The sequence below is a fragment of the Trichosurus vulpecula genome, chromosome 3, assembly GCF_011100635.1.
Source record: "Trichosurus vulpecula isolate mTriVul1 chromosome 3, mTriVul1.pri, whole genome shotgun sequence".
NCBI classification, from domain to species: domain Eukaryota; kingdom Metazoa; phylum Chordata; class Mammalia; order Diprotodontia; family Phalangeridae; genus Trichosurus; species Trichosurus vulpecula.
Window position 1 is genome coordinate 208,450,144 of NC_050575.1, and position 27,633 is coordinate 208,477,776.

Sequence of the window (27,633 nt, forward strand, 5' to 3'; positions counted from 1 at the left end):
GGGAGCTCACTATCTCCTGGAATAACTGACTACACTCTGGGACAGCTGTAATAATTGGGGAAATTTCCCTGGAAACAAACCGAAATTTGACTCTGCATCTTCTAACCATTGCCCCTCGTTCTGCCCTCGGGGACCAAACAGAACGAGTCTAATCTTTCCTCAGTGCATGACAGCCCTCTAAACACTTGAAGAGAGCTCTCCTGTCAGCGCCCTCCTCCACTTTCTCTTCTCTGATTCTTCTCTGATTCCCTCTCCTCCCACACACCAGGTGCTTACACGAAGGGCTCCCACACTCAACGGTATAAATCCACCTACCACCTTAACCTCCTGGGAATTTCCATTTCCCCAACCCCCACACTCTTATTCTTACCTCCCTCTATCCTACCAGTGTGCATGTACCTCATTATCAAACCTCAGTGGACCCTCCCAACCAAATGAATCTCATCTGCTCCCTGCTCAGGATTCTCAGCTCCCACTTGACCTGGCCTCCTTGTCAGCTTCCTGGGAAGAAGGCACTCTTTCCCTCCATTCAGAGAGCTCAGGCCCTTCTAGTCCCTGGAAGGACAGCCCCAGCATCCCCTTCACCAGGGTGCTTCTGAGGAGCGCCGGTGGTCTGGTTTCTGCTCCAAGATCCACAAAGGAGTTCACCAGAGCTATTAATCCAATTGAACTGATTACAAGTGAGTGACCATTCACTGGATCCCCCAATACACACACACCACCGTGACTCTGACCCCTCCAGAACCACTGTTGGCCTTGAGCTTGACCTAGGCTAGAATCAAATGGATCTCTTCAAGCTTATCCAACCCACTCTCCTCACTCTAGGGACGGCTAGGTGAGCTAAGAGACTGACCTAGCTCTATTGTCGGTCAAAGAGCCAGGACTACAACCCCATTGTGGATTCCCAGTCCACTGCTCTTGGCATCAATATCTGTTAATTACCCACTTTGTAATATCACAATATTTATAAAGTGCTTTGGAAACCTTAAGGCACTATATATGCCAGCTACAGAGGCAACAGGGTGGTTCAGTGGACAGCGTGCTGGACCTAGAGTCAGGAAGAACTAAGTTCGAACATACCTTCAGATATTTACTAACTATGTGACCCCGGACACATCATTTGACCTCTGTCCACCCCAGGTTCCTCAACTGTAAAATGGGGATAATGAGGGGGATAACAACATAGCATCTGCTTCCTAGGGCTGTTATTAGAGTCCATGGAGATAATATTGGTCAAGAACTTACATAGTGCCTGTCACATACTAGGTAAATGCTTGTTTCCTTCCTCCCTCTCCCTGGCCTCATTTCCTACTCTATAAAATGAGAGGATTGGACAGAATGACCCCGGAATTGCTTTCTAGCTTTAAGATTTATAAAGAAATAGTCATTTGGGGGTGGGGTGAAGAGAGAGAGACGGCCAACAACAACTGGAGAGATGAGGGACGGCCTTCTCTTGAAGGAAGCTAGTGATGCCAAGAGGCCAAGGTGAGGAGGGAGGGCATTCCAGGTGAGGAGGAGGATTTATGCAGAGGTAGAGAAACACAAGGAATGTCGTATATGGATAATAGCAAGGAGGCCTGTTGGACTGGAGCACCAAGTGTAGGAGAGGGGAAGGTAGACAGGAGCCAGACTGGCTAGTATATATTGAGGAGTAGATAACCCTTAAGGGCAGCTAGGTGGTGCAGTGTATTGAGTACCAGGTATGGAGTCAGGAAGACCTGAGTTCAAATCCAGCCTCGGATACTTACTAGCTGTGTGACCCTGGGCAAGTCACTCATCTGTAAAATGAGCTGGAGAAGGAAATGACAAATCGCTCCAGTGTCTTTGCCAAAAAAAAAATAAAATAAAATACAAAACGGGGTCACAAAGAGTAGGTTGTGACTGAAAGGACTGAACAGCAGTAACAATACAATCCTAGAGATAATAGGAAGTCACCGATATTTCTGGAGTAGAGAAGTGACATGATAACAACAATAGCCTTCCTTTATGTGGTGCCTTAAGCCTTATAAAGCAATTTACACATATTACCTCATTTGGTCCCCACATCCAACCTTAAGACACAGACTTCTCCAGCTCTTCAGAGGCCTTTCCCAGTCCTGACCCACTTTTGACTGGCAGCTCTTGTCTACAGTGAAACAGGCCTCCTGGGCATCCCCAAACACAGCATCACCACCTGTTAGCAGGCTGAACCTCAAAGGTGGGTCCTGAGCATTCTATTCACTGCCTTTCAAGAGCCCCTCTCCAGAGCAGAACCAGGAGAACATTGTGTACAGTTATAGCCACATCGTGTGACAACTAGCTTTGATAGACTTGGCTCTTCTTAGCAATGCAAGGTTCTAAGACAACTCCAAAAGGCTCATGGTGGAAAATGCTATCCACATCCAGAGAAAGAATCACAGAGTCTGAATGCAGATGGAAGCATACTATTTGCTCTCTCTTTTGGTTTGTTTCTTCTCATGGTTCATTCCACTGGTTACAATTCTTCTTTGCAATGTGACTAATGTGAAAATATGTTTAATGTGAATGTATATGTAGACCTTATATCAGATTGCTGGTGATGCTGTCTTGGGGAGGGGAGAGGGGAGGGACGGGGAGAAAATTTGGAACTCAAAAGCTTGTGGAACTGAATGTTGAAAAATAAAAATAAATTAATTTAAAGAGAGAGAGAGAGAGAGAGAGAGAGAGGCCCCTCTCCAGCCACTAGTACTCTGCCTGGACTTGGTCCTCCATGTTTACATATTCTCCCACCCCTCCCTGTTCATACTCTACCCAAAACCAGTGATTCTGTCCCCATCTCCAGCTGTCCAGTCCTTCACAACTATCTCCTTCACCGCTACCCCCAAATGTCCCACTTCAACTCTATCCATCTCTTCCACGGTGCTCCCTTACCCTTTCTGCTAATGGTTGTATTTTTGCTCCTACCCCTTGACTGATTCATTGTTCATGGTGGAGGAGTCTGAATACTCCTTGCTGCCCATTGCCACTTCCTCTACCGTTATCACTCACATCAACTCCTTCCAGGTTCACACTGTTCAATTTTATCACTTAAACCAGATCCGGTCAGCTGTTACCTATCAACTCCCACAAGGCACTCTCCTTCCTTCCTCAATGAAGTCAGTGTCTGACTCAAAGTCTTTCTTTCCTCCCCAGTGCCTGCCCCCATACTAGGGGGCTTCAACATTCATACTGATACTCTCTCAAATACCCTGACTTCCTAGTTCCTTAACTTATTTACTGTGATCTAGTCCTGCCCTAAGGGCAGCTAGGTAGCGTAGTGAATAGAACACTGGGCCTGGAATCAGGAAGACTTATCTTCCTGAGTTTAAATGTGACTCAGACACTTAGTAGCTGTGTGACCCTGGGCAAGTCACTTAATCCTGTTTGCCTCAGTTTCCTCATTTATCCTATGAGCTGCAGAAGGAAATGGCAAACCACTCCAGTATCTTGGCCAAGAAAACCCCAAAATAGGGTCACAAAGAGTCAGAAATAACTGAACAACAAAAGTCCTACACTCCATCTCAGCTACATACCCTTGATCTTGTCATCACTGACAAGTATTTCATTTCCATATTCGTGAACTGGGAGATTCCTTTATCTGTGCTTTCTAACCCTTAAACCCTGTTGATCATCTTCACTGTGACCTCCAAAGAAATGAGGTAATATCTGTGAAGCACTTAACACAGTGCCTGGCACATAGTGAGCATTCTCAGAAATGGATTGGATATGTGAAATAAATGTGAGAGAGGAGTCAATGATGATGCAAGATTAGGTAAATGGGAAGATGGTAGTGCTCTCAACGATAATAGGGAAGCTGGGAAGAGGGAAGGATTTTTTGGACGGAAGATAATGAATGCCATTTTTTTCATGCTGAGCTTGAGATGTCTGTGGGACCTTCAGTTGGAGATAGCCAAGGAGAAGTTGGTGATGTGAGACTGGAATTCAGCAAAGAAGTTAGGGCTAACCACGCAGATTAACTTAACACAGTGCCTAGCACATAGTGAGCATTTAATAAATGCTTATTCTCTTACCCTATCCCCTTCATCCCCCAATTCTTTCCCAGGCTAGCACCCCTTTCCAGGCTACCCTTTCCTCCTTTCTCTGTCTCAGCAGCTTGGTAAACTAGTTTGGTTCTACACTATCCTTTATACTCTAGTCCAGGGGTGGAGAACCTGCTCTAGTCCCTTGCCCCTTGGTCTTATCACAGATCATGCTTTGCCAAATCCCAGTTTTGGATTACTCCTAACATCCCTTGCCTTTTCTCTTATTCCTCTGTTGCTGAGCAAAGCTGGAAAAGTAGCAATACTGAGGTGACTGAAGCCAAGCAAATCCGTTCCATAAGTTTACCGCCTCACTGTAGCAAGGCAGCCCTTTTCCACCTCGCTAAGAGATTCACTTTCCCACAATGGCTATTCCAAACCTTTCCATCTCTCCTCAGGCTCCCATGGCACCTCCTCACCTGAGAGCTTTGCCTGAAACTTCACTGAAAAAATGAAGGCCATTCAATGAGAATTGTCTTTTCTTCCTGTCTCCTCATATCACATCATTCAAATGTCTTTCCCCATTATCTGTCCCCCTCTCTCTTTCTCTCTGTCTGTCTATCTCTCTCTCTGTCTCTCTCTGTCTCTGTGTCTTTGTCTCTCTGTCTCTCTTTCTCTCTGTCTCTCTCACTCTCTGTCTCTCTCTCTCTCTCTCTCTGTCTCTCTCTGTCTCTCTCTGTCTCTCTGTCTCTCTCTCTCTCTCTCTCACACACACACACACACACACACACACACACACACACACACACAGTCTTCCTCCCCAAACTCCATGCCGTGGTACAGGCTGTCCACCATGCCTGGAGTGTTCTTCCTCCTTACCTCTGCCTCCTCTTGGCTTCCCTCAAAACTCAGCTCCAATCCTACTTTCTTCGAGAAGCCTTTCCTGGTCCTCCACCATATTAGTGCCTTCCCTTTGGGATCACTTCCCATTAGACTGTATATATTTTCTCTGTACATAATTGTTTGCTTGATGTTTCCCCCATTAAAATATCAGCTCACTAAGGGCAAAGACTTTATCCTTTCTTTCTATCCTCGGCTCTTAGCATAGTCCCTTGCACATAATAACTTCTTAATAAATGTTGATTGGGGGCAGCTAGGTGGTACAGTGGGTAGAGCACCAGCCCTGGAGTCAGGAGGACCTGAGTTCAAATCTGGCCTCAGACACTTGACACATTTACTAGCTGTGTGACCTTGGGCAAGTCACTTAACCCCAAATGCCCTGCCTTCCCCCCTGGAAAAACAACAACAACAAAAAATAAATGTTGATTGATTGAAGGGACCTTAAATGTCATCTAGTCTGACCCCTTCATTTTATAAATAGCCAATATCTATAATCAATCAACATCTTTTGTAAACATGGACATTAAGGTAAACTTTTAAAAAATCCAACAACTAAATCATCCCAATGCTTACTTCCCAACTATGTGGTTGTATCATTGACATGCTTAGTACAATGCCCAACACAGAGTAGGTATTTAATAAATGTTTATTAATTGATTGATTATTGGAAGGATAGAGGGGGTGGTACAGAACATGGTCCTGTCCCATTCTAGGCATACACAGGTTATGGTAGAATCAGAAATTTGGGGTTGAAATTTAGTCACAGCATTGAAAGCATGGGGTTGTAGGGGCCAGTCTTAACCTTTCAATGAATACTTTCTGGGACAGATAGAGGGTGAAGGAGGGGGAGAGGTAGGCTGGAGTCAGACTGAGAAGAGCTTTAAATTCCAAGCAGAGGAGTATGTATTTTCTCCTAGAGGCAATAGAGAGTCAGTCACTGAAGTTTCTTGAGCAGAGAAGTGATGTAGCCAGATCTAGGGTTTGGTGAAGACTATTTTGGCTGTTGTGCGGCAAATGGATTAGAGAGGGATCACAGATCATAAAAAATTCAAAAGCAGTAGCCACTTCTCCCACCCTGAATTCCACAAAGGTGTCACAGTCATCCACAGAGTAGTTCAAATGCCACTTTTTGCACGAAGTCTATCACACATCTCGGTAGCACAATGAATGGTGCACTGGTCCTGGAGGCAGGAAGAGTTAAGTTCAAATCCAGCTTCAGACACTTATTAACTGGGCAAATTATTGAACCTCTCTTGGTTTAGTTTCCTCAACTGTGAAATGGGGATAGTAGTAGCACCCACCTCCCAGGGTTGTTGTGAGGATCAAATGAGAGAATATTTGTAATGTGCCTAGTATAGTACCTGGTGCATAGTAGGTGCTAGATACATGCTTTTTTCCTTCCTTCCTGGTCCCTACCTTGCCCAGATGCTAGTGCCTTCCCCTCTGAGATCACCTTCCATCTTTGTAGACATCTGTTGTCTCTCTCATTAGAAACTGATCTCCTTGTGGACAGAACTAGTTTGGCTTTTTTTTTAATCTTTCTTTGTATCCTCAGTGCTTACCACAGTGCCTGGCACATAGTAAGCAATTAATAAATGTCTATTAACTGATTGTTCTTTTTTTTTTCTTTCAGTGCAGTGAGAGATGTGGAACGGAGAGAAAACATGCCTATTAATTGAAAATTTATTTTAAAAAAAGACTTTTTAAAAAGCAGGGCAAAATACAAATCTCTCCTTTAGTTTAGGAAACAATCTCCTAATTACCAAGGTGCCCCCTCTGAAGTCCAACTCTATTGCCACAGAGCGATGGGGTTGGAAGGGACCCTGGGTTCTCAAAGGCAAAAGAGATAGTGTGGAGCTGGGTCCAAATGGACCTTTCCTGGCCTTGCTTCTCCAAGTTAGCACCCTGCTTTCCCCCTAAAAAGTCACTTTATTTACTTCACATATATTTTGTATTGATGTTTCTGTGTCCTCATCGATTCCTTCTAGTAGAAGGTAAGCCCCTCAAAAGCTGATTATCCCCAGTAGCCAAGCATTTTAATAACACTTAATAAATTCTTTTTGAAGTTGCAAAAAAGGGAAAGTTAACCTTATCATCAGGAAGAAGTGTCCTAATAATTAGAACTATCCATTAATAGAAGGAGGGTGCCATTGGCAATAAGGAGGTGACAGTAATGGGTTCTCCTTCCTCAAAGGAATTTAAGGATAGACTGGATACATATGTTATAGTAAGGATTTTTTCCAAACATGGGCTAGACGAGGTAGCCTTTGGGGTCCTTCCCAACCCTGAAATTCTATGATTCTGTCCAGAGGCCCATTGCCTCTGGTCTGGCACCAGGGGCTGAATTTTGTTCAGCTCCAGCAGCTCATGATGACCATCCCCTAAGGCATGGAGGCTCACCCTGGTGAAATTGCAGATCTTTGAAGGATTGAAGTAATCCTGGCCTAATCCCACTGCCACAGAAAAGGAACTACTGGCTGGTGTCCAACTGAGCACTTAGGTGATAAAAAATGCAGCTGTGACCTATCCAAAGGGCCTCGGGCTTTGAGATGAGGTAGGAGAAGATGCCAGCCCCAATTTGTGCTCCATCACAGAGCTTTTTCAGAATGGCAGGGAAGGAATAGACATCACCTACATGAAGCAGTACCTGGGAGGGAGGGAAGAAGGAAGAGAGACAATGCAAGAACCATAATCTTAAAAGAGGTTCTTGCCAAGGGCAAGAACCAATTTGCCTGTCTCTTACACTAATGTCCATCTCTTGGGCAATCAAGCATTTATAATTTATTTATAATTTAACAATTATTTTATTTTATTTGATCCAGACCTCTGATTTCACTGGTGTGAAGGGATCTCCTTGTGTGGAATCCCCCTCCACCAATGCAGATGGACAACTCACATGTAACTGATAGCCTTCTGAGTTGTCGAGAGGTACTGAGAGGTACACATCAGTGACAGAGCTTGAAATCAGGTCTTTCTAGGCTCTAAGACAAGTCCTTTTTATGGCACTTGTGGGGAAATATAATAATTGTTGGGAAAACCTTATTTATTATATTGCTTGAATGTAGCTTTATGTGGTTAGGAAATTGTCTAACCCAAAAGCTTACTGTAGAGGTCAGACTGACCTCAGAGACCTCCAGGGAAACCAGATGGCAGAACCAGGCTTCAAGCTCAGGTCCTCTGACTCCAAATTCTAACCCCCTTTCCCTGTGCCAGGATGCTTCAGAAACTAGAGAGTAGCGGATATCATCAAAGAAATAAATGGGTGCGATAAAGATGGGCTGGTCATGTGCTGAGAGTGAAGGGTTAACAGGTGTGTAGACTATAGGCTCCTCTGGTAAACCTTCAATGGGAGGAAAAATCGAGGAAGGCACTCAGCACTTTGGAGGAACCCACTGCAATGAACTTATGGGAAAGAGTTCCGTAAGATGGGCTGGCATGGATAACTTAAGATCTGCAGTGCTGGAGAGCAACACCCACCCAAACGATAACACAGATACATCGGCCTATTGGAGTTAAGCGGTAGATGGGAAATTGAACATTAGGTGAACACAAGTGTGTCAGTTTGTACCATGTACACAGGCCAAGAGGCCAATGGGAGCTTGTGGCAGGGGGCTGGGGTAGGGGAACCAAACTACATCCAAGAAGGAGCCGCAAGACAAAAGGACGTTATTCCGGTGATTTTCGGTTTTTCTTTTTGCACAAAAACAGTCCATTTATTCAAGTGTTCTCCAGCACAAGTACATTAGAAAGGATCTTTATTATACTCTTCTGGGCACCAAAAAATGGGATGAAGGCGGAACTGACAGACTCTCTACATCTGCTGCACGCATTGACCTCTTTAATTATTTCATAAACAGCTATGTCACGAGCATCACTTACACAGAGATACAACAGAACACCAGGGGAGGGCTGAGGGCCGAGGGCAGAGGGCCAGGGACTGCTCCCGCCAACCACCCACCCACCTACCCGCGGGATCCTCTCACTCACGCCCTCTCCCTGTGATGTCGCAGAATCAGACTGTGAAATGTACACTATTTATTGTCAATAAATAGAGAAGCGACCTGAAACAAAATAAAACAAAAATAAAATAATGGAAGGATGCTGAAACCAGAACAGAAAGGGAAAAGGTGTTTTTTTGTTTTTGTTTTTTTCAAAATAGGGAACTTTTAGAAAAACAAAGTTGGGGTGGGGGTGGGGGGAAAAACGCATAGTCTGGGAAAAACAAAAGTCCTGCATTTAGCTGCATGGAATGTGGAATCAAGCGCTCTGCCTCTGGGGCCAAAGCCAGATCTCTGTAACAGTAAGAGTTTTGTTGTTTTGTTTTGTTTTAAACCAAATCCTCTACAGAGTTTATTCTTCTGTATGAATACATGATTTCCCACAAATAGGTAAGCACCCGCTACTTCAATGCCTCAGCTAAAACACATGAAATCGCTCATTTAGTTTTCAAGTACAAAGTTAAAATGCCTTTTTAATAATAATATATCAGAGTAAAATAATAGTCTCTTTTAAACTCCACTACAAGAAAACAAAACAAACAGTCATTGTCCAGACAGCAGACTTAATTTAACAATATATATTTTTAATAAAATGTGTTTTTTTTTGTTTTTTTGTTTTTTTTAGCACCTTGTTGATTCACCTACTTCCGCTGTGTCTTCTAAGGAATTTAGGCATTTCTTTCCCTCTCTCATTTTGTTGACATCTTGGGCTGTTCAACAAAATTACTTTACAAAATGAATTGTGACATGTTTCCAATTTCCCTGTTCATCTCCCCAGGTTTGGGGCTGGAGACCACTTGATCTGGTGTCAGGTAAAGCTACCCCCTTCCAATCTGGGCTGATCCGAGGTGAGAATTTCCAGTTACTGGAGTCAACAGGGACTTGCCCATTCCTACTGGCCTCCATTTTTGGGGAGCTGTTGGGGAGACACAAATTGGCAAATCACAGATGCTAGTCATGGGACCTTCTCTGACCCCACTGCCTCTGAGCCGCCCATTCCTCCCTGCCCCAAAACTCCACTTTTTTGGGGCCACAGCTAAGCAAGAGGCCACCAGAGGCCAATCTTAGTTGGCATTTCTGAAAAACAGGTGCAAGGGAATGAGTAGACCCTCTCCCTTCCCTTTCATCCCCATCCTTCCTTTACCAAAATGTAAAGATTTAAGAGCTGGTGCTTAGGGCAGTGGGGTTGATCCTTTGTGCTATGTATCCTTCAGCTGTCTCTCCCCTTCCAGATACCCCTGGGGTCGACCACCCTCCATGGTCACCCAGAACAGCTGGGTGGGTGGAATTCTCACCCAACTGGCCCTGATGAATCCACAGTCTTAGTAGGGAATGAGAAAATGGGAAGCCCCCTCCCTGATAACCTTCTCTGTCCTACTTGGTACTGGAGAAAGGACCTGGGTTCCGGTCTGGTTATGTAACCCAAGGGGTCCCCATTACCCCATATTTGCTGAACAAGGGCAGTACCTGCTAGTCATTTAGATTAATGTCTCCACCATACCAGAGGACGCCTGACAACAAGGTCAAACGACTGATCCGCCAGGACCAAAGCACCAGGTTGGGGTAGGAACAGAGATCCTACCAGACAAAGTCCTGGGGGAAAGCAGGCTTGCTGTCTAGGCCAGCTTTGCCTGTGGAAGTCTCTGGCGTTTGTTTTATTCTGTTCGTTTCAGAATGTTTTCAAGACTCGAAAATGCTTCCCTCCCCCCCCCCCGCCCCCAAACCCCAAATGATATCCAAGATGTCTCAGTACCACTGCCCCAATGCGGGCCAGGGCCAACCCTATACTATGTCCAGGGGGTTCCTGGGAAGGCTTCTGAAAACAGCTCTTTAGAGACCCCAGCCCCAAACAAAGCTCAGCACCAGGCATAACAGTGACAGGAATTCTTAAAAACTGCATCCAAAATCAACTTTTATACATATACACATATATATATATATAGAATCTCATATAGTTAACTACTTATCTAAGATATGAAAACTAATGATTGCAGTGTTCCTGTAAGAACGTTCCCAAATGGCTCAGCTGAAATGTTTCCTTCTTTTGCTCCCAATTGTAGTTCCCGGACTGTCTTCTTAGCCCGGGTTGTATTCCTATCTAGGGTTCCTCCCCACTAGCAAACTCTGGATCTTCTCACTACCAGACAAGTAAGAGAAGATGAGAGCCGGCTGCTCCATACGGGAGGTGCCTTTGAAGGCTTGAGGGGAAGAAGCCGTACCTTCCCATTGGGATCTACCTAGACCCAGCATATAACCCAGGCCAATTTAATGAGCCCACCAAAGTCACAAGACTCTGCCAGTCACATATGAACACCTGCTCTTTTGGTGCCAGAAACTATCCTTGGGAGCCCACCTCAGGAGCAACTTTGCTTTCCAATGGGATGTTCAGCTGCAAAAAAAAAAAAGAAAGAAAGAAAGAAAGAAAAAAGAAAGAAAAAGAAAGAAAAAAGGAAAAAAGGCATTTGCTTTCAGGTATAAGGAGATCAGAAGTGGCAACTCGGCACCCCTATTCCATCTTGTTTTTTAAAGGGGCTGGATCCAGAAACTTGGATCTGCCTATTGGTTTACCCCCACCACCACATATAGGTTATCTATTTCCCTCGCTCACCCTGACCCTACCCGAGGGTTTAATACCAGCTAACATAAAGCCCCTTGGGTTCTCAGCAGCAGCCCAATAAAGACTAACTTCCTCATTTGCTCTTTGCCTCAGTCAACAGCTGCATTCTTTGGCACTATGCCCTACCAAGCACTGGCAGGGTGGCTGGTCTGTCCCCTGAAGCCCTCATTTCTACAACATTGACAAATGTGGCATCATGGAAGTGACAGAAATGGTAGGAACAACTTTTGAGTTGAATCCTGTCCCCTCCCTTTCTGTGGTTCCTACAGACCACTGTTCCCTTACAGACAAGCTTCCCCCATGAATGAAACGAGCTGAGAGTGCTCCCTACCCTCCGCTGAACTTACCGAGCCCCCTACGAACTTATGGAGCTTCATCTCCCTACTTCAAGGCACTCACCCTCTCCTTTGTTACCACCTGCAACCATGACTCAACACAGTAACCCAGAGGAGCCTGCAAATGCCTGAGGGAAGTGACTTCTTACGGAAGGCTCCCTTCATTCCAACATTAAGGCTTAGCACATTCAACCTATTTGCCCACAAGTCCCTGCATCCTGATGCTCCCTGTCAATCATGGACTCAGGGGCCATTTGGGCCAGCCTCTGATCTGACCGGAGGGAACAGGTTTGTGCAAGCAGCTCCCAAAGCCACTTTGCCCAGTACTTTATTCAGCCAGATCCAGGACTGGCCCAAATGCCTCCTGAGTTGATAGTTTTCTCCTGCCAGGCAGGGGGATGTTTCCCTTTAGAAGTTTCTGCTCTCTAGGTCCTCATGGCATAGGAAGGCTAGCCACTGAAAACCAAGCCCCTAAGATAGTCACAGTAACAATCCCTTTTTCCAAGACTTCTCTTCTGAACAGCCATCATCTAGAAAGCATAGCCTGGTCACCAGAATAGAATAAAAGGTAGGGTGAGATCCTCTCCCCTGAAGGGGCTAGGGAATCGAAAATCAACCCCCTCCAGGGCAGAATGAATGCATTCTGGGAGGACCAACTCCTCATAGAAGAATCTCCAGGCTGGGATATGGGGCCAGGACTGTCCCCAAACCTAAAAGCCTAGCCCATAGGATGATGGGATAACATGCTTGGTTGGAGGGCTACCAAGAGTCCTCCTTCCCTTAATTAGGTTTTTAATACCAATATCACTGGGAAGGACATAAGGCTTGGCTAATATGAGCTCAGCCCAAGTCCATCCAGATCATTTTTTAAAAAAATTCAACATTTTTAAGCACAAGTCTGGGAAACGTACTAGACTATGTTGTATCAAGAGCAAGGAAGAGGCTTTGGTGCTGAGGAGCAGAGGATTAGTGAGCAGGGGTTGGGAGGGCCCTGCTGGCGTAAAGCTGGGCACAGCATGAAGGGAAACAGTGAAAAGACACTGGGGACTGGGAAGACCTTGGAAACAAGTGTCGGCTATGAGGGGAGGGAGCACCTTGGACTACTCAAGAGCAGCCCACCTCCTCCACTAGCCACTCTTAGAGTGGTGCTGGTGGCCTCCCAAACCAGGATGGGATGGGGTAGGGAAATGAAGCCCAGCTGGATAAAGAAGGGAAATAAAGGGGAGCACCACAAAGAAGAATAGGAAACCCAACACCAAACTCATCTCCAGTGGAAAACCAGTCATGATCCAAGAGGAGAAAACATCCAACACCAGTCACAATGCCATCCCTAGACTTAAAGGGATGGGTATCTTAGTGTAGCTAATAGATGCCAATTTAAACAGAAGTTGGGTCTAGACTATTCGGGAACCAAGGCCCAGACAGCCCAAATGACAGCAGGAGTCTTTGAACATTGTCCTGGATGGACACCAGCTGTGGTGTTTAAAGGCCTGCCTCAGGCACCTATCTCCCCCACCACCACCCAGTTACTCTGCTTGTATTAGCCCAAGGCTCACTTTCCTATTTCCTCCAAGAAGTTCCTTAGGCTAAGGTGGAAAGCCAAGAAAGATGGATGAGAAGGTTGACTTGGGTTGCACCTTGGAATCAGATGTTGGGATCCAGGGTTTGCTAGCTCAGGACCTTCCCGTACTTTATGGGAGGCATTAAAGAGAAGTGCAGGCTATCATTTGGATTGGGGGTGTCTCTTAGCAAAAACATCAGCTGATCCAATCTCTCCCCTACCACCTGTAGCACCTTGGGAACTCGACAGCTCCTGGATGGCATGGAGAGCCCCCCTCCCCAAAAAAAGGTTAACTGCATTCAAGAGGACAGCAGGGTCGAGGTAAGTGGTTGTACGGGGCACTACTCCATGAAATATTGGATCTTGGGGAAAGGTTATGTCTGTGTGTATATAACAGTGCAGCTGTAACTGTGTAGAAGTATGTTTGTATGTAAGAGATAGATTGATTTGTATGGGGCTATCTATGCCTGTGGCAAGGAATGAGAAGGGTAGAGGCTTAGCAAAAGTCATCTGCCCCCTCTCCCCCACTGCATTATATTTCATATATATGTCCCTATCTATGTATTTATATAGTGCCTATCACCAGAGGTCCTATCCTTCTGGGGATGGTAATATGGGACCTTGAACTTTAGAGAGTACCTCCCATCTCTGCAGGTCCCAGGAGGCTCCATCCCCCCTCCCATTATAAAATATATATCTCTATATGCCACATATCTACACCCCATCTAGCGAGGCAGGCATCTGCCCATTGGCTCATACCCTGGAGCCACTGAGTGTTTCCTCTTCCTACTGCCTGGGCTGGGCCACCGGGCCCCTGTCTGCCAAAGTAGGAAGTGGGTCAAGTCTCTGGAAACAGGACTTGAAGCGTGGCTGACTCGAGGTAAAGAAAACAAAACACAACAAAAAAACAAAAACAAAACCCCAAAAAGACGATGAAAGAGTGCAGCCATCATCAGACCAAGTACTAGGAGGAGGGGGTAGAGTAGAAACCACACATACAATTCACATCACATTTAAAAGGAAGGAAAGAGAGAGAGAAAGAGAGAGACTGCCCTGTCCTTCCTCCCTCCAACTCTTGATATTCCTTAGACTTGAGAAGAACAAAGGGAAAGCTGAAGGAGGAGAGGAGTGACGGAATTCCAGAAGGCAGACTTTCAGGGACTGGTGAGCTGCCAAATTAGCACTGTATAAAGGGGATCTGGGCCTGGCCTGAGAAGGGAGGGGAGGGGGAGCCAGGATTCCTAGGAACCAGGGCACTGAAGCCACTGAAAAGAGAAAAAAAGCACCCTGTTTTCCCCACCCTGCTCCCTGCACCTTAATATTTAACCTAAAGGGAGGAGGGAGGGTAGTATTGGGCTTAATTTTATCCCAAAGGAAAAAAAATTTAAACAAACAGAATCAGAATCATAACAATTATAATAAACCTTGTCATCAGCCTCCCAGTACAAAACTGCAGCCTGTGTTTGGAGATGACCAAAAACATCACTCCCCCTGAAGTCAGGGGCTGCCTTGTGCACGGAAAGGGCAGATGGTAGCAGGACAGGGGGCAGGTGGCTTCTCATAAAAGAACACACAAAAGGCGACTTAGACAGAAAAGCACCAGTACTTTTTGTATGTTTTTTTATTTCCTCCAGGATGGGGTTTTAGCTGTACATATCCCCAAACTCTGGATGGTTTCCATGCCCCTCTATGAGATATCCTCCGGAGTCAGTGGAATAACTCAAGTAGGGGAACTGGAAACCTAGCCCTCCCGTGCCCCTACCATCTATCTGGCCCAGGGAGTTTTCCTTTTGGGAAATTAAAAAAAAAAATTATTGCATGACTCAGGAAAGGTTGTCTCCTGTTAGGGCGTCTCACTGTCTTTAATACCCTCAACCTTAACCTCTTCCCTACCCCTTTTGGCAGGGAGAAATGGGACATGGGGGATTATTTCCTAACCCCCTCTCTTCACCATTTAAAAAATTAAAATAACATAAAATAACAATGTTTTAAAAAGAAAAAAACACCATCTCTCCCTTTTCTCCATCCTTGGTTAAAACCCTTTGCACATAAGGCAACATGGAAGGTGATGTTTTTACTCATCTCGCTGTTGAAAAGCACCATTATGAAGTCGGGTTGTACAGTAGTAACAGTACCTTTTTATATATAGATATATATCTTGTATCTATCATATATATATATAAACTGTAAACAAGAGGTAACAGCGGCTTCTACAAACTGATTTTCTTCAAGGTTTCCTGTGTGGTAGGCACCTGAAATACTGTATAAAAGTGTATTGTGGGGGTGTTTTCATCTTCCCTGTTGCTAGTTGGGTTTCACTTTGCATCACCAGGAATGGTGCTGGTAAATTCCCACTCAGTGGCTAGAGGTGACCTTGGCTGCCGCCGCCTGCCCGAGTGTCTCCCTAGTTTTCTCTTCCTGCTTGTGCTCCTAATCTAATCAGACCCAAGCCAAAAAAAAAAACCAAAAAAAAAAAACCAAAAAAAAAACCCCAACAAAAAACAAAAAAACAAGACCCCCCAAAATATATATATATACACATTATATATATATATGATAGATTTCTATAACATATTTCTTTCCCCCCCTGCCCCCCTCCTCATCTCTCTTCTGCATGGTAGAGTTGCTGTTTTTATTTTGTTGAGTATCTTTTTTTTTTTTTGCTGTAGTTCCCTGTTTTCCTACTCCTCCTCTTACAGCATTAAAAAAAATTATAAACCCTCTTATTTCAGTCACAGCGAGAAGCCAAAACCGAGACAAACAGAAAACCCTTCTGGAAAGAGTGGAAAACTAGAAGGTTTGACCCAAATAATAATAATAATATTAATAATAATAATAATAAAGAGGGGAAGGGAAGCTTGGTTTTGTTTTTTAAATAGGATCAAAGTTTAACATTGAAAAATCAGGAGATGACGTCCAACCCTTTTGCTCGGCGATGCCTTTGCGGATGTTTTCGCATCTGTGGTGGTTTTTCGTGTTTTGTTTGTTTGTTTGCTTGAAATTCCTTTTTTTCTCTTCCGGGTGCTGATACTTCTCTCCATCCTCTCGTTCTTGGTGGTTTTGCTTTGATTAGATGTCACTATCCCAGTTCACTTCCATGTCCCTTACACACAGGCAAAATATTCCTTCAAGGGGGCGAAGAGGTGGCGGATCACAGGAACGCTCCATGACCGGCCTAGCAGTCTTTGCCTTGCCAAACGGCTCATGTTGGAGACATCCGTGTAATGGACTGGGAAGCCAAAGACCCTAGAAGAAGATATTAGCAAAAAGGGTAGGAAGGGGTAAACCTGGAGGTCCCTTTCTTTCAATCCTATACAACTCAGCAAATCTGTAATTTGAATACATGCCACAATTTTTGAGGATTGTGTAATCAGAAGGTATATGAAACACTTTGGGAAATACTATTTAACACACACACACATCTCTGTTAAGCATGATAGCCTGCAGAGTTTTAATTTAATTTCTGAGAATTTTGGTCTGGGTTGACCAAAGCTATTGTTTCTCAAGTTCCCAAAGTTAACTTTTAAAATTACCACTGATAAGTTTCTCATTACTGTCACCATCTGTGAAAACTCATAAAAATGACACCATTACTTATTGCAAATCCTGTGGATATGACCCCTAAGGGAGGCAGTGTGGGAGAAGAGAACTAACACTGGCTTTGGGGTTGGGGCACCTGGGTTTGAAACTCATCTCTCCCCTTGCTCAGTTTCCTCATTTATAAAACAAGGCGGTTGAACAAGGTGATTTCTAAGGTTCCTTATAAATCGATCTTAAAAATCTAATAACTTATAAATCTATGATCAATCAATTAAGCACCTACTATGGGCTAGGCAGCTGGGGATACAAATAAAGGAATGAAATAATCTTGACTCTGAAAGATCTTACAAATGCTGTGATCAAATGAACTTTATTAAACCAATACAGGTTATTGGGAGGCTCTGATAAAAAGATCACAAACCTAAACCTGGGAGTGACTTTAGAGGTTATAGTCCAAACCACTCATGGTCAAAAGGAGGAAATTCAAATTCCATAGTGTCAGTTAGCCAGTCAATAAACATGCATTATCAAGCACCTTCTGTATTCCAGGCCCTGTGTCAAGTGCTGGAGAAGTGAGGTGAGACTTGCCCAGAGTCACACAAAAGTAAGTAGTCAAGGCAGGAATTGAACCCAGATCCTCTTGGTTCCAAAGCCTTTTCTGTTATATCACTGTCTCTCTTAGGTGAGAGATTCATGGGATTGGATTAGTACTAGTATTGTTTCCCTAGTAATGCATATTGGGATATTTCCCCTTGTACTTTTCCCTCTCTTAAGAAACCTAAGACTCCAAAATCTTGCCTTACTCTAGGATTTCCCAGTAAAGTTTACTTTGTTCCTGAGGGTCTATATTTATGTTCTGGTAGTTAAGCCCATACTCAGTAAAGAGTACGAGAAAATGAACCCTATTATGTTCCTATGTGTTTCCTGGAAATCTCAGCTTTGCCAGTGTCTAGGTCAGTCCTACTGAGTCTAAGAAGGAGACTCAAAAGAGCCAGACCATTTTCTGAATTCTGAGACCCTCCTTACCCCCGCCCCCACCTCACATACCACCCTCCCCCCCAAGGAAATCTGACTGAAAAGGAGAGGGAGAGAGGGAGGGTACCTCTCCATTTCAGTGCACCATAAGATGTCCTCTTTCTCATTCATGAAGACTGGAAAATGCTGGTCTTTGCCCTGCTTGATGGAGTTTGACCTAGTTGTGATGGTCCTCACTTTGCTGAACTAGAAAAAACCAAGAAGAGAAGAGGTGTGAGTATCATGGTACTACTGCTATGCTCTGAGCCTACTGAGGTCTGGCCCAATCTCCTCTGGGCAGGGGAACAGGGTCGGTTATTCAAGCTGATTCCAATTATGAGGCCCAAAGTGCAGGACTGAGCAGAATGCTTGATTCATCCTGTGCCTCCATGCCCCTCCCTCCCTTTCCCACTCTCCTGTGCTGGCCTTGACCTTTTATTCTAGCTCAGCTAGCTCCTAGTTTTAGCTTCTCTTGCTCCCCTTCTAGACAAATAGGTCTGGTCTCCAAAGCATTAAACTGGAGGTCAAAGAAGGGCACTGCTTTCTGCCCCTGGCACAAAGATGCCTTAAGTATCTCAAACTAAAAGTTCTTTAAATGGTCAGAAATGCTAACTCCAATAACAAATTCTCAGTAAAAGTGCTTCATTCAGCTTCTGGTGACCTTGGAATCTGAGGGTCACCTGGGAGGCTGGTCTTGCACAGAGAGCAGATGAAGTTCTGGCCAGGAAGCCTCAACAAGTACTCAATGTCCACTCGGAGACAGGAGGAAAGAATGACAGTGAACAGGCTATTCCTGGCCGTGAATGTAAAGACAGGGAGAGCAGAGCACGTGGCTGGACCTTAGTTGGTCCCAGGTACCTTGCTTTTGTCCTGCCAATCATTCCATTTTCCAGGCTGGTTGGGTACCCACAGTGATGACATTCTGTGGCCCTACTTCTACTTTCCTGCTCCAGGACACCTTTCCTTCTTCCCCAATGCTGGTAGTTTTCTAAAATACCATTCTAACCCACTGCTCAGTCCAGGCTTGCCAGGAGAGAAGATGGATGCTTGGTCCCTCACCTTTGCTATCCTGCCATGCTCCAAACACTCCTGAAGCTCCAGCTTATCATTCACGGTAGATGCCAATGGCCTAGGAGACAGAAGAGGCAAATCAACACAGAGTTAGGCTTGGACACAGCCACTTGATAGACAGACTCCAGCCAGCCCCTGACAATACACACGAAAGGTCATACAGTTGCACAAACCCACTGAAGGATTGTGCTAAGACTATGTAGAGAAATTCACACTCGCCCATCTGTGTATTGGCAGATGAGGTCCTGTGAAAGCTAAATACAGGATTTTAAAATGTACTTCCCTGAGTTTAAAAAAAAGAGTCCTGACTTTAGGATGCCTGTTTTAAGTTAACAGAGTTGAAAATTTAAATAAGATTGTTTCAATGTAGATCTTTACACGTACATTTACAATCTTGTGAATCCATACACCGAAGATATGTCCAACACCCACATTCTAACTCTTATTCTCTCTTCTGTGTGTATCTGTCAGTTTTTGCACTCACATACAAAGAATAATACAGTATTGATCCACCTGGAACTCATTATTCCAGGCTGTCTACATAGTTTTTCTTCTAGTAAGTAATATGTGCTTAATAAAATATAGTGATTCCAGGCCTTAGGTTAAGACCCCACAGAGAGTGGAATGGACACCGTCGGCTAGCTTATTCCCTTGGGTGCCAGAGAGTCGAAGTAGGCTAATATCTCTGGGTAAAGAAAACAGTCCTGAAAACTTGGACTTAGATAATAAGATTCTAGATGGTACGGTGGAAAGATCCCTGAGCTGTAGTTCTAATCTAATGCTTTGCCTTTGGTCTTAGGCAAGTCTCTTGGCTTGCTTCTCTGGGCCTCCTTTCCTTATCTATAAAACATAATAAGTTAGATAACTTAGGTCCCATCCAGCTGACAGGGCATGATTCAACCCATCCAGTCCAGACACCTAAGATCCATCCCATGACAGAATACCTAAGATAATATAAAGGAAAAGAATGCATACATAGAAAATCCTTGAGGCATTGTAATGACCAATCTTTTCCCAGAGAGAACAGATGACTCCTCTTTTTTGGTGGGGACATCGTCACTGCCCAACTTGGGCTTTGGCTTTTTTGGTCACATACATGGGAGGGTTTGATCTCAGTGGGGTGGGGGTGGGGGGGTGGTAGGGTAAGGTTGGTATGTAGAAGTAGAAGAAAAGCAGCCTTATACCCTGGCTCTCCATTTTTTTTTTAAACCAGACCTGTGATTTCATATACTCAGCTCATGGTGGACTACTTCCTCTACCATTCCTGCAGGGCAAAAAGCAATAAAATAACTTGTCCAGGGTCAACAGATCAACAAGCATTTACTAAACTCTTACTGCAAACAGTGCTGGCCCTTAAGGAGTTTACATTCTAATGGGAGAGACAGCATATACATAAATAGGTACAGATTAGATGATTTCTTGTCTAGCCTTAATCACCTAATGGGTGTTGCCTCAGTCAAACTGAGACCGGGATAAAGACCTTAGCTTATAAAGGCCATGGCCTCACACTGCATCCAGAGCCATTTTCAGTTGTCCTGACCTATATCTTGCCACTGAGCCCAGATGGTTCAGAAAGAGAAAGTGAGACACAGCCCTCCAATTATATTTAAATTAAACCCAATTCACATCATAGTCCTCTTTGAGAATGAAGGACAAACAAGAATGACAACAGACTAGATCCAAATTAACCCCACAAAGTAAGGTAGTAGCAGCTGGGGGGGAGGGGGGGCAATGAGGGCTGGGAAAGGATTCCAGGAAAAGGGAGTGTTCTTGCTGAGTCTTAAGGAGAGCAACTGGAGCATGGGAAACAGCCACATACTGTGTGAGGATCCCACAGCCAGTATGTGTGAAAGGCAGGACATGAACCCACATGTTCCCAGCTAGGCCACCTCTAGTAAATCACACTGACCTTCAATACTTTTTATATGTATTTAGTATTCATCTATCTATCATTGTCCCTCTATCTCCCCCAGTCCAGTAGGGAATTAGTTTTGTTTTAGTCTTTGTAACCTAATCCCTAGAGTTTGATAAATGTTTGTTGAATGACTTTTAAAAGTATAAGAGTATAAGTTTTTAAAAGTTCATTGATATAAAAACAGACTTCCCTGATCTCAGTGTGAGAGCTGGTCTCCCAGCATAGTTCAGGACTGATGATACCTGCAGTCACTGGCAACTCAGGAGTCTAGGGTACAGTTATAGTATCTGAAGGACCAGATTCCCAGGGGCAGGGAAATGATAGGGGCAGGGAGGAACACACATACAAAATATGCATGCCATACACATAAGCCATTCACATGCAAGTTTATATAGACTTCACAAATACACATGCAAACCAGTGATACATGCATACACCCTGCACAGAGTAGGAATAGGAAACACACACATACACACACAGCAACTCAGTCATTTCATCCCCATGTGCTCTAGTAAGTCACTGTTATAGGAGACTGGAGGAGGGAGGTAGGGAGGGAGAAAGGCTCACAACAAGGTTGGCAGCACTTGTGTGGCCTTCAGAAGACAAAATTTACAGCACACTAGTTTGGGGGTTCCCTCCCCCAAATCAAGTCCTATGTGAATGTTTGGCACCAGTACTGAACTCGACCCAATTTCTTTACAGGCCCCTCCTGGTTGCCAGAAAATTCAGAGCAAGAGCAAACATTTCCCAAAAGGTGTGGTGAGAGGCAGGTAGGGAAGGTGGACAAGTTGGGGAAAGAGATCCATCTTTTTTTCCCCAATGAATTGCAAATTCCAGCAGGTGTGGCTTTCCCCACCCCGCCAGCCAGGGAGGCATCAAGATATCTTTTTACATCTTACAGAGAAGAAGGAACAAGACCTGTTTGGCAATGAAACTGAAAGTGCTTTTCGTTCTAGGCCGCAAATTATCTTCATCTGTGCAAACACAAGTTTTAAATCCTTCAAAAAACTGGTCTAGGGCTGCCAAGGAGGTGAAACCTTAATGGATTAAAGCAGAATTCTTTCTGCTTTACCAAGGTGCTAAATGTTCACAGCTGGCCCTAACCCCACTAGGCACCTATGTTGTCATTGTTGTAGTTGTAGCAGTAGAAGAGGGAATAGTAGTGATAACTACTACTTGTGATACCTGGGGCAAGACATCTTTACTCCTTGGGCCTTAGTTTCTTTATCTGTGAGGAGTTTGGGTTAGATGCCTCTGAGGTCTTTGCCAGCCCTAGGGCTGTGATTCTCTGAACTGAAAAAAGGCAGTAGGGCCTAGCCACTGGAGGGCCAGCCTTGAAGTCAGAACAACCAAGGTCAAGGTTAGGTCACTTAGCCTCTTGGTGTCCCAGGCAAATCTTCTGGTGCAGGGGAATGTACGGTAGGACTGGGGAATCAGATTTCAGTTCTGCTCTTCACTACCTATGTGAACTTTGGTAATTCATTCAATCTCTCTAAGCCTCAGTTTCCTCATCTGTAAGATGAAGACTACGTTGCCTCAATGGTTCCTTGCCACTCTAAAAATCCATGATCTTGTCTGTGATCATAGTATTATGGGCACTTATTAGGGAACATGATGCAATGACTCCTCTGGAGGCAGGGGGCCTGAGTTCAAATTCTGACTCAGATGCTTACCACCAGTGTGACTATGACCTCCTGGGCCTCGGTTTCCTCATCAGCAAAATGGGGATAGAGAGAATAACATCTACCTCACAGAGTTGCTGTGAGGATTACACGAGATAATGTATATAAAGCACTTGGCACAAAGCTTGACAAGTTATATAAACATGAGCTGTTAACCACCTTTATTGTTATAGACAAGTTACACATCTGTGGGGAACTGCCATAGACTGATAAAACCCTAGGTTTAGACTCTTGCCCCTGCTGTTTCCTCATATCTCCCCCCCACCCCCCACCCCAAAAAAACCCCTGACATTTATATAGTGTTTTAAGGTTTTCAGAGGCTGCTCAATGTAGTGGATAAAAGACTTGGCCATGAAGACCTGGGTTCAAGTCCTACTTCTAACACATACTGGCTGAGTGATCTTGGAAAGCCACTTAACTTCAGCACTTTAGGCAACCCTTTGAGACCATAAATGGTAGAGAGGGTGGCAACTTTCATTGGCATTGGTAGAGAGAATTTCTTCACCTGGGAGTCCCTCATACCAAGGAAATCACAGGTCTAATCCCTTTACAATTTGCAGAGCACCTTACATACCTGATCTCATTTAACAAGATTACACATACGGTTCAATCAACACAAAATCAGCCTCTCTACTAGAAAAAAACATGGGCTCCTGGAAGGAGAGGACAATTATTTATACCAAGTAATCAAACTGTGCTGAGAATATGGCTTAACTGCTGTAACCTTTGTGGGTCCCTGTTCCCCGTTGTCCTTTGCAGACATAAAAAGGAGAAAGGCTAGAACAGTGGCTAATGAGGGAAGAGAGGGGGAAGGCAAACAGGGGGAGGAGAAACCGAGGTGCGGGCAGGGGAGAGGGAAGCAAAGTCCATTCCGAGGGTCCTGAGCCCTTCCAAGCCATGCAAATCACCCCAAATGTGCTGGTGCTCTCACCCTGCTCTCACCAACCTGTTCATACCGGGAAGGTTACCCCAGAAGTAGCGAGCCCTGTGCGCCGCTGACACTTCTTTGGCATCAATCATCACAGGGTTGGACTACAAGACAGAAGATAAGAAAAAGAATCAGGAGGGTTGTGAGGACCACTGACAAAACCCCTCCAAGCCATAAATGGAGGCAGGGCAGCTTCCATTCCTGCTGGACCTTCTTTAGCAAGGCTGAACCTTCCACCAGCTCTTACACCTCAGTCATCAAACAGAACCAGAGCCACACACCTGTGGGAAAATCCAGGATTGATCGAAAGATCAAAAGCTGGTACAGGGGAAGAGAACTGGATTTGAAGCCAGTGGAGCCAGGTTTGAATCCCAGCCCTGCTATCTGCTTCCTCTACAACCTTGTGTAGGCCACTTAAATCTCTGACCTCAGGTCAATCACTTAAGCTCTGACCTCAGGTGACTTAACCTCAACCTCTGACCTCAGATGGTCACTTAACTTCTCTTCTTCTGTAAAAATGAGTGTACTGGATTCAACATCCTCTAAGGACCTTTCTAGCTATAAATCTACATCTGGTGACAAAGTCAGTATCTGGTTGCTTCTCCCCACTCAAGAATTACCTTTCATTTAGTCAGTGTATATTGTGTGCTGTTACTGTTATTCATTTGTGTCTGACTCTCTGTGATGCCCATTTGAGGTTTTTCTGACAGAGATACTGGAGTGGTTTGCCATTTCCTTCTCCAGCTCATCTTACAGATGAGGAAACTGAGGCAAACAAGAGTTGAGTGACTTGCCCAGTTACTAAGTGTCTGAGGCCAAATTTGAACACAGGTCTTCCTGACTCCAGGCCTGGTGCTCTAACCACTGCACCACCTAACATTGCATAAGCCGTACTTACATATCTATATGTTGCTTTTTATCTTTTTATCATCAGAATCTATCCTAGTGCCTGGCAGAGTTGAATGATTAATGCCTGTTAATTGAGTATATGATATGTCAAAATTTAAAACTATTGGGATCAAAAATAAGTTAGAGAAACTGGGATTTCTTTACTACCTGTGTAACTTCACCTCTCTGGGCCTCCATATTTTCAACTTAAAAATGGGGGCCTTTGAGGTTCCTTCCAACTCAAAAACATTTCATGATTTCAGAACCATATTACTCTACTTTTCCCCAGTGCAGCTTTGCAAGAAAACCAAGTGATGCTGGATCTGTCATGAGCACCATTCCCTAATGCCTTCCACCAAAAAACTAGGTTTGGCATCAGACAGCATTTAGGGAGGTGGGATCACAGGCTCGTAGATTGAGAATTGAAGAGAACCCCAGAAGCTGTCTAGTCCACCCTCCTCATTTTGACACATGAGGAAACTGAGGGCCAGGATAGTGAACTGCCTTGCCAAGGTCACACAGGTAGTCAATCAGGGTCAGGAACCCAGGTCCACTGGCTCCAGCAGCAATTTTTTTGTCCACCAGGCCAAAGATTTGAATCTTGGCTCTTAATGGCTATGGGACCATGGGGAAAGTCCTCTATTCAGAATTTCCTTCTTTGTAAAATAAGAGGGTTGGACTGGCCCTATGATAGATAGCGGGCGCCACCTAGATTGCTTACCTTTAAAATACAATGACGAGAATGACCAACATAAGAATGCAACATGTGCCAATGATAACACTATGGGGCAGTCACATCTACATGGGCAACTGTTCTCAATACCCATGCTTCCCCTCCCACAAGTCTCCATCCTCCAAGTAAAGCATCCCAACTACCACCCAGGGAATTCTAATTCATCTGTTCTGGTCCAATCAAAATCCCAGATTATGCAGCAGAAAAGCCCTGACCTCAAGAACATGAATGAGAGACAAGAAACTAATTTCTACAGGCCATCCTGACCATGGAAGCATGATTTGATTCCACCTTAATTTTTTGACCATAAGAATGGTTTGGTTGGTCCTTCCTGATACAGGCAAAACGTTGGGAATAGAGCAAAATGAATGCAAGATTTGGGAGTTAGGAAGACTGGTGTTCAAATTTTGCCTTGGACACTATTAGCTATGTGACCCTGGGCAAGTCTTAGCCTATCGGGGCCTCAGTTTCCTCATCTGTAAAATGAGGGGTCTAATTTAATGCCCAGTTCTCAATTTATGATCCTCAATAACCACAAAATTACTTCTTAGCAATTCTTGTGACAAGTTTCCAGAGGCAGGAGCAAAAGTCAACAAAAGAGATAATTCAGTATGTTCTCTGGAAAAAGTTCTTAGCAAGCCCTCAGCAATGAGGCTCGCCTGCCACTGATCCCTTCCCCCAGCTTTTGCTCTGAGAGACGGGATGAGATGAAGCCCAAGGTAGGAGAGGATACTATCCAAGAGCTAGCCAAAGCAGCATAAGTAACCAGCCTCACCTCCAGAAAGCGTGAGATGTCCCGCTTATCACTGACTCCCATGGCCACCACATTTTCAAAGAGCCAGAAGAAGGGGCGGTCATCACCCTCCTTGGGCCGGGCCTCATGCAGAAGGCGGTAGAACTCAAAGAAGAGCCGTCCAGTGCCCTCTGGAAGAGCATAAAACCAGATTATCAGCTGGGACCCAAGGGAGGGTCAAGAAGCAGAAGAGAGAGAAAATCGAGGGCCTGCACCAGAGGCTATTGGGACTGGGGGTAAAGGACAAAAGGTCACAAAGACACCAAGGAGAGACAGCTGAATCCCAGGTCAGAGAATACAAGTATTACAGGGGAAATTAACTGAAAATATCAATAAGGAAAAAAGAGCAGAGTGAGGACCACCTACCATAGAGACCCTTCCGAGCAGGGTTGACAATAGAAAGGTCATTGCAGGGACTGCCTCCAATCACCAAATCAAAAGGGCCCCATTCCTGTATCTGTGAAGGAGAGAGAGGCAACAATGAGCCTTTGGCTCCATGATAGAGGAGAGGCAGCATTCTGAAGATCAGGAGAGGCCTCTGAAGGGCTGTCTAGAGGCTGAGCAGCATTCTGACTTCATCAGCCAGGGAGCCAGCAACATCCTGGAACAGGAAGGGCTAATCCTCCTGCTTTGAACTGGGCCTTTGAGGGCCATCGAATCCACGCCTGTCTTATCCACACCTTGAAATCTGTGGATTCTAGAATGAGACAGCCATGGGACCCAGGCAGGCAATACAGATAGATCCAATCAGGCCGATCTCCCTTCCTGTACAAGGGTACGGGAAGCTAGGGACAAATCCTACTCTATTCACTGTCAGTATTGTGTGATGTTGGGCAAGTCACTTTCCATTATGTGAGGATTTGGCCCCTTAGGTCCCTTGTAGCCCAGGATTTATGATCAAATGATTCCAGGATCTCATTTTATCTAAGTTCCAGGGGACTTCTAAGTCCAGGTTAGGACTATCCATCTGTATCACCGGTCATTTTAAGGACAAAGAGTAACATTTAAATAATTGTCAAAACCCCTGAAAGTTGGAAATGTGGAACTATTCCAGTGTGAGCCAACTTTATCCAGGCTCTTCTATCTGGCTGTATCCAAGTCTATTGAGTATGGTATATATAGTAAAATGACCACTGGATTTGAAGAGGACCTGGGTTTGAACCCTAGCTCTGACTGACACTTGGGCAAGTTGCATCCCTAGGCCTTAGGCTTCTCACTTGTAAAATGAGGAGTCTGGTCTGGATGGCCTCTGAGGTTCCTCCCAGTTCTTAATCTATAATCCCAGGACTCTATCTCCACCAGGACAATCCCTTTCTATCTCCTCCCATAAGGGTTGGACGGTTCCCTTGGTCTAGTCCTGTTGCATTTGGCCAAACTCCTACCTGCCAAAGGCCCCAAGGAGACAGACTGGGAGAAAGGGTGAAGGGTAAAAAAAAAAACTGGCAGAGGGGCAGTGTAGCATGATGAATAGTTAGGAAGCCATGGGTTCTAGTCCCACTTCTGATACATACTAGACATGTGACTCTGGGCAAGTCACTTAACCTCAGTGGTCTAGGATATTCTCGAGGACTAAGATGCAGGATAGTGCTAGATCAGCATTGGCAGAGGGTGTCTCCATACGTAGGAATCTCCCATACTACTTAAATCATGGGTCCAAATCCCTCCTCTACCCCCCACAAAA

At 44.8% G+C, this 27,633-nt stretch overlaps 1 protein-coding gene across 2 annotated transcripts in view; it reads right to left on the reverse strand.

The window, feature by feature from the left end:
- Positions 1–9,012: 9,012 nt before the first annotated feature.
- The window catches only part of DNMT3A (DNA methyltransferase 3 alpha), a 120,902-nt gene continuing 102,281 nt past the window's right edge, over positions 9,013–27,633 (reverse strand). The window contains exons 13-19 of one of the 2 annotated variants that reach the window (XR_005009887.1): positions 26,319–26,409; positions 25,935–26,083; positions 23,542–23,642; positions 19,002–19,071; positions 18,031–18,149; positions 16,310–16,634; positions 9,013–9,791 (exon numbers count right to left, since the gene is read on the reverse strand). Coding sequence is in view for 1 of the 2 variants with exons in the window: in XM_036750279.1 (XP_036606174.1) it covers positions 16,493–16,634; positions 18,031–18,149; positions 19,002–19,071; positions 23,557–23,642; positions 25,935–26,083; positions 26,319–26,409 (657 nt within the window). In the remaining variant the exon portion in view is untranslated. Of the gene's footprint in view, positions 9,792–16,250; positions 16,635–18,030; positions 18,150–19,001; positions 19,072–23,541; positions 23,643–25,934; positions 26,084–26,318; positions 26,410–27,633 lie in introns of those variants that run through there. The other variant, XM_036750279.1, reaches the window with a different exon arrangement.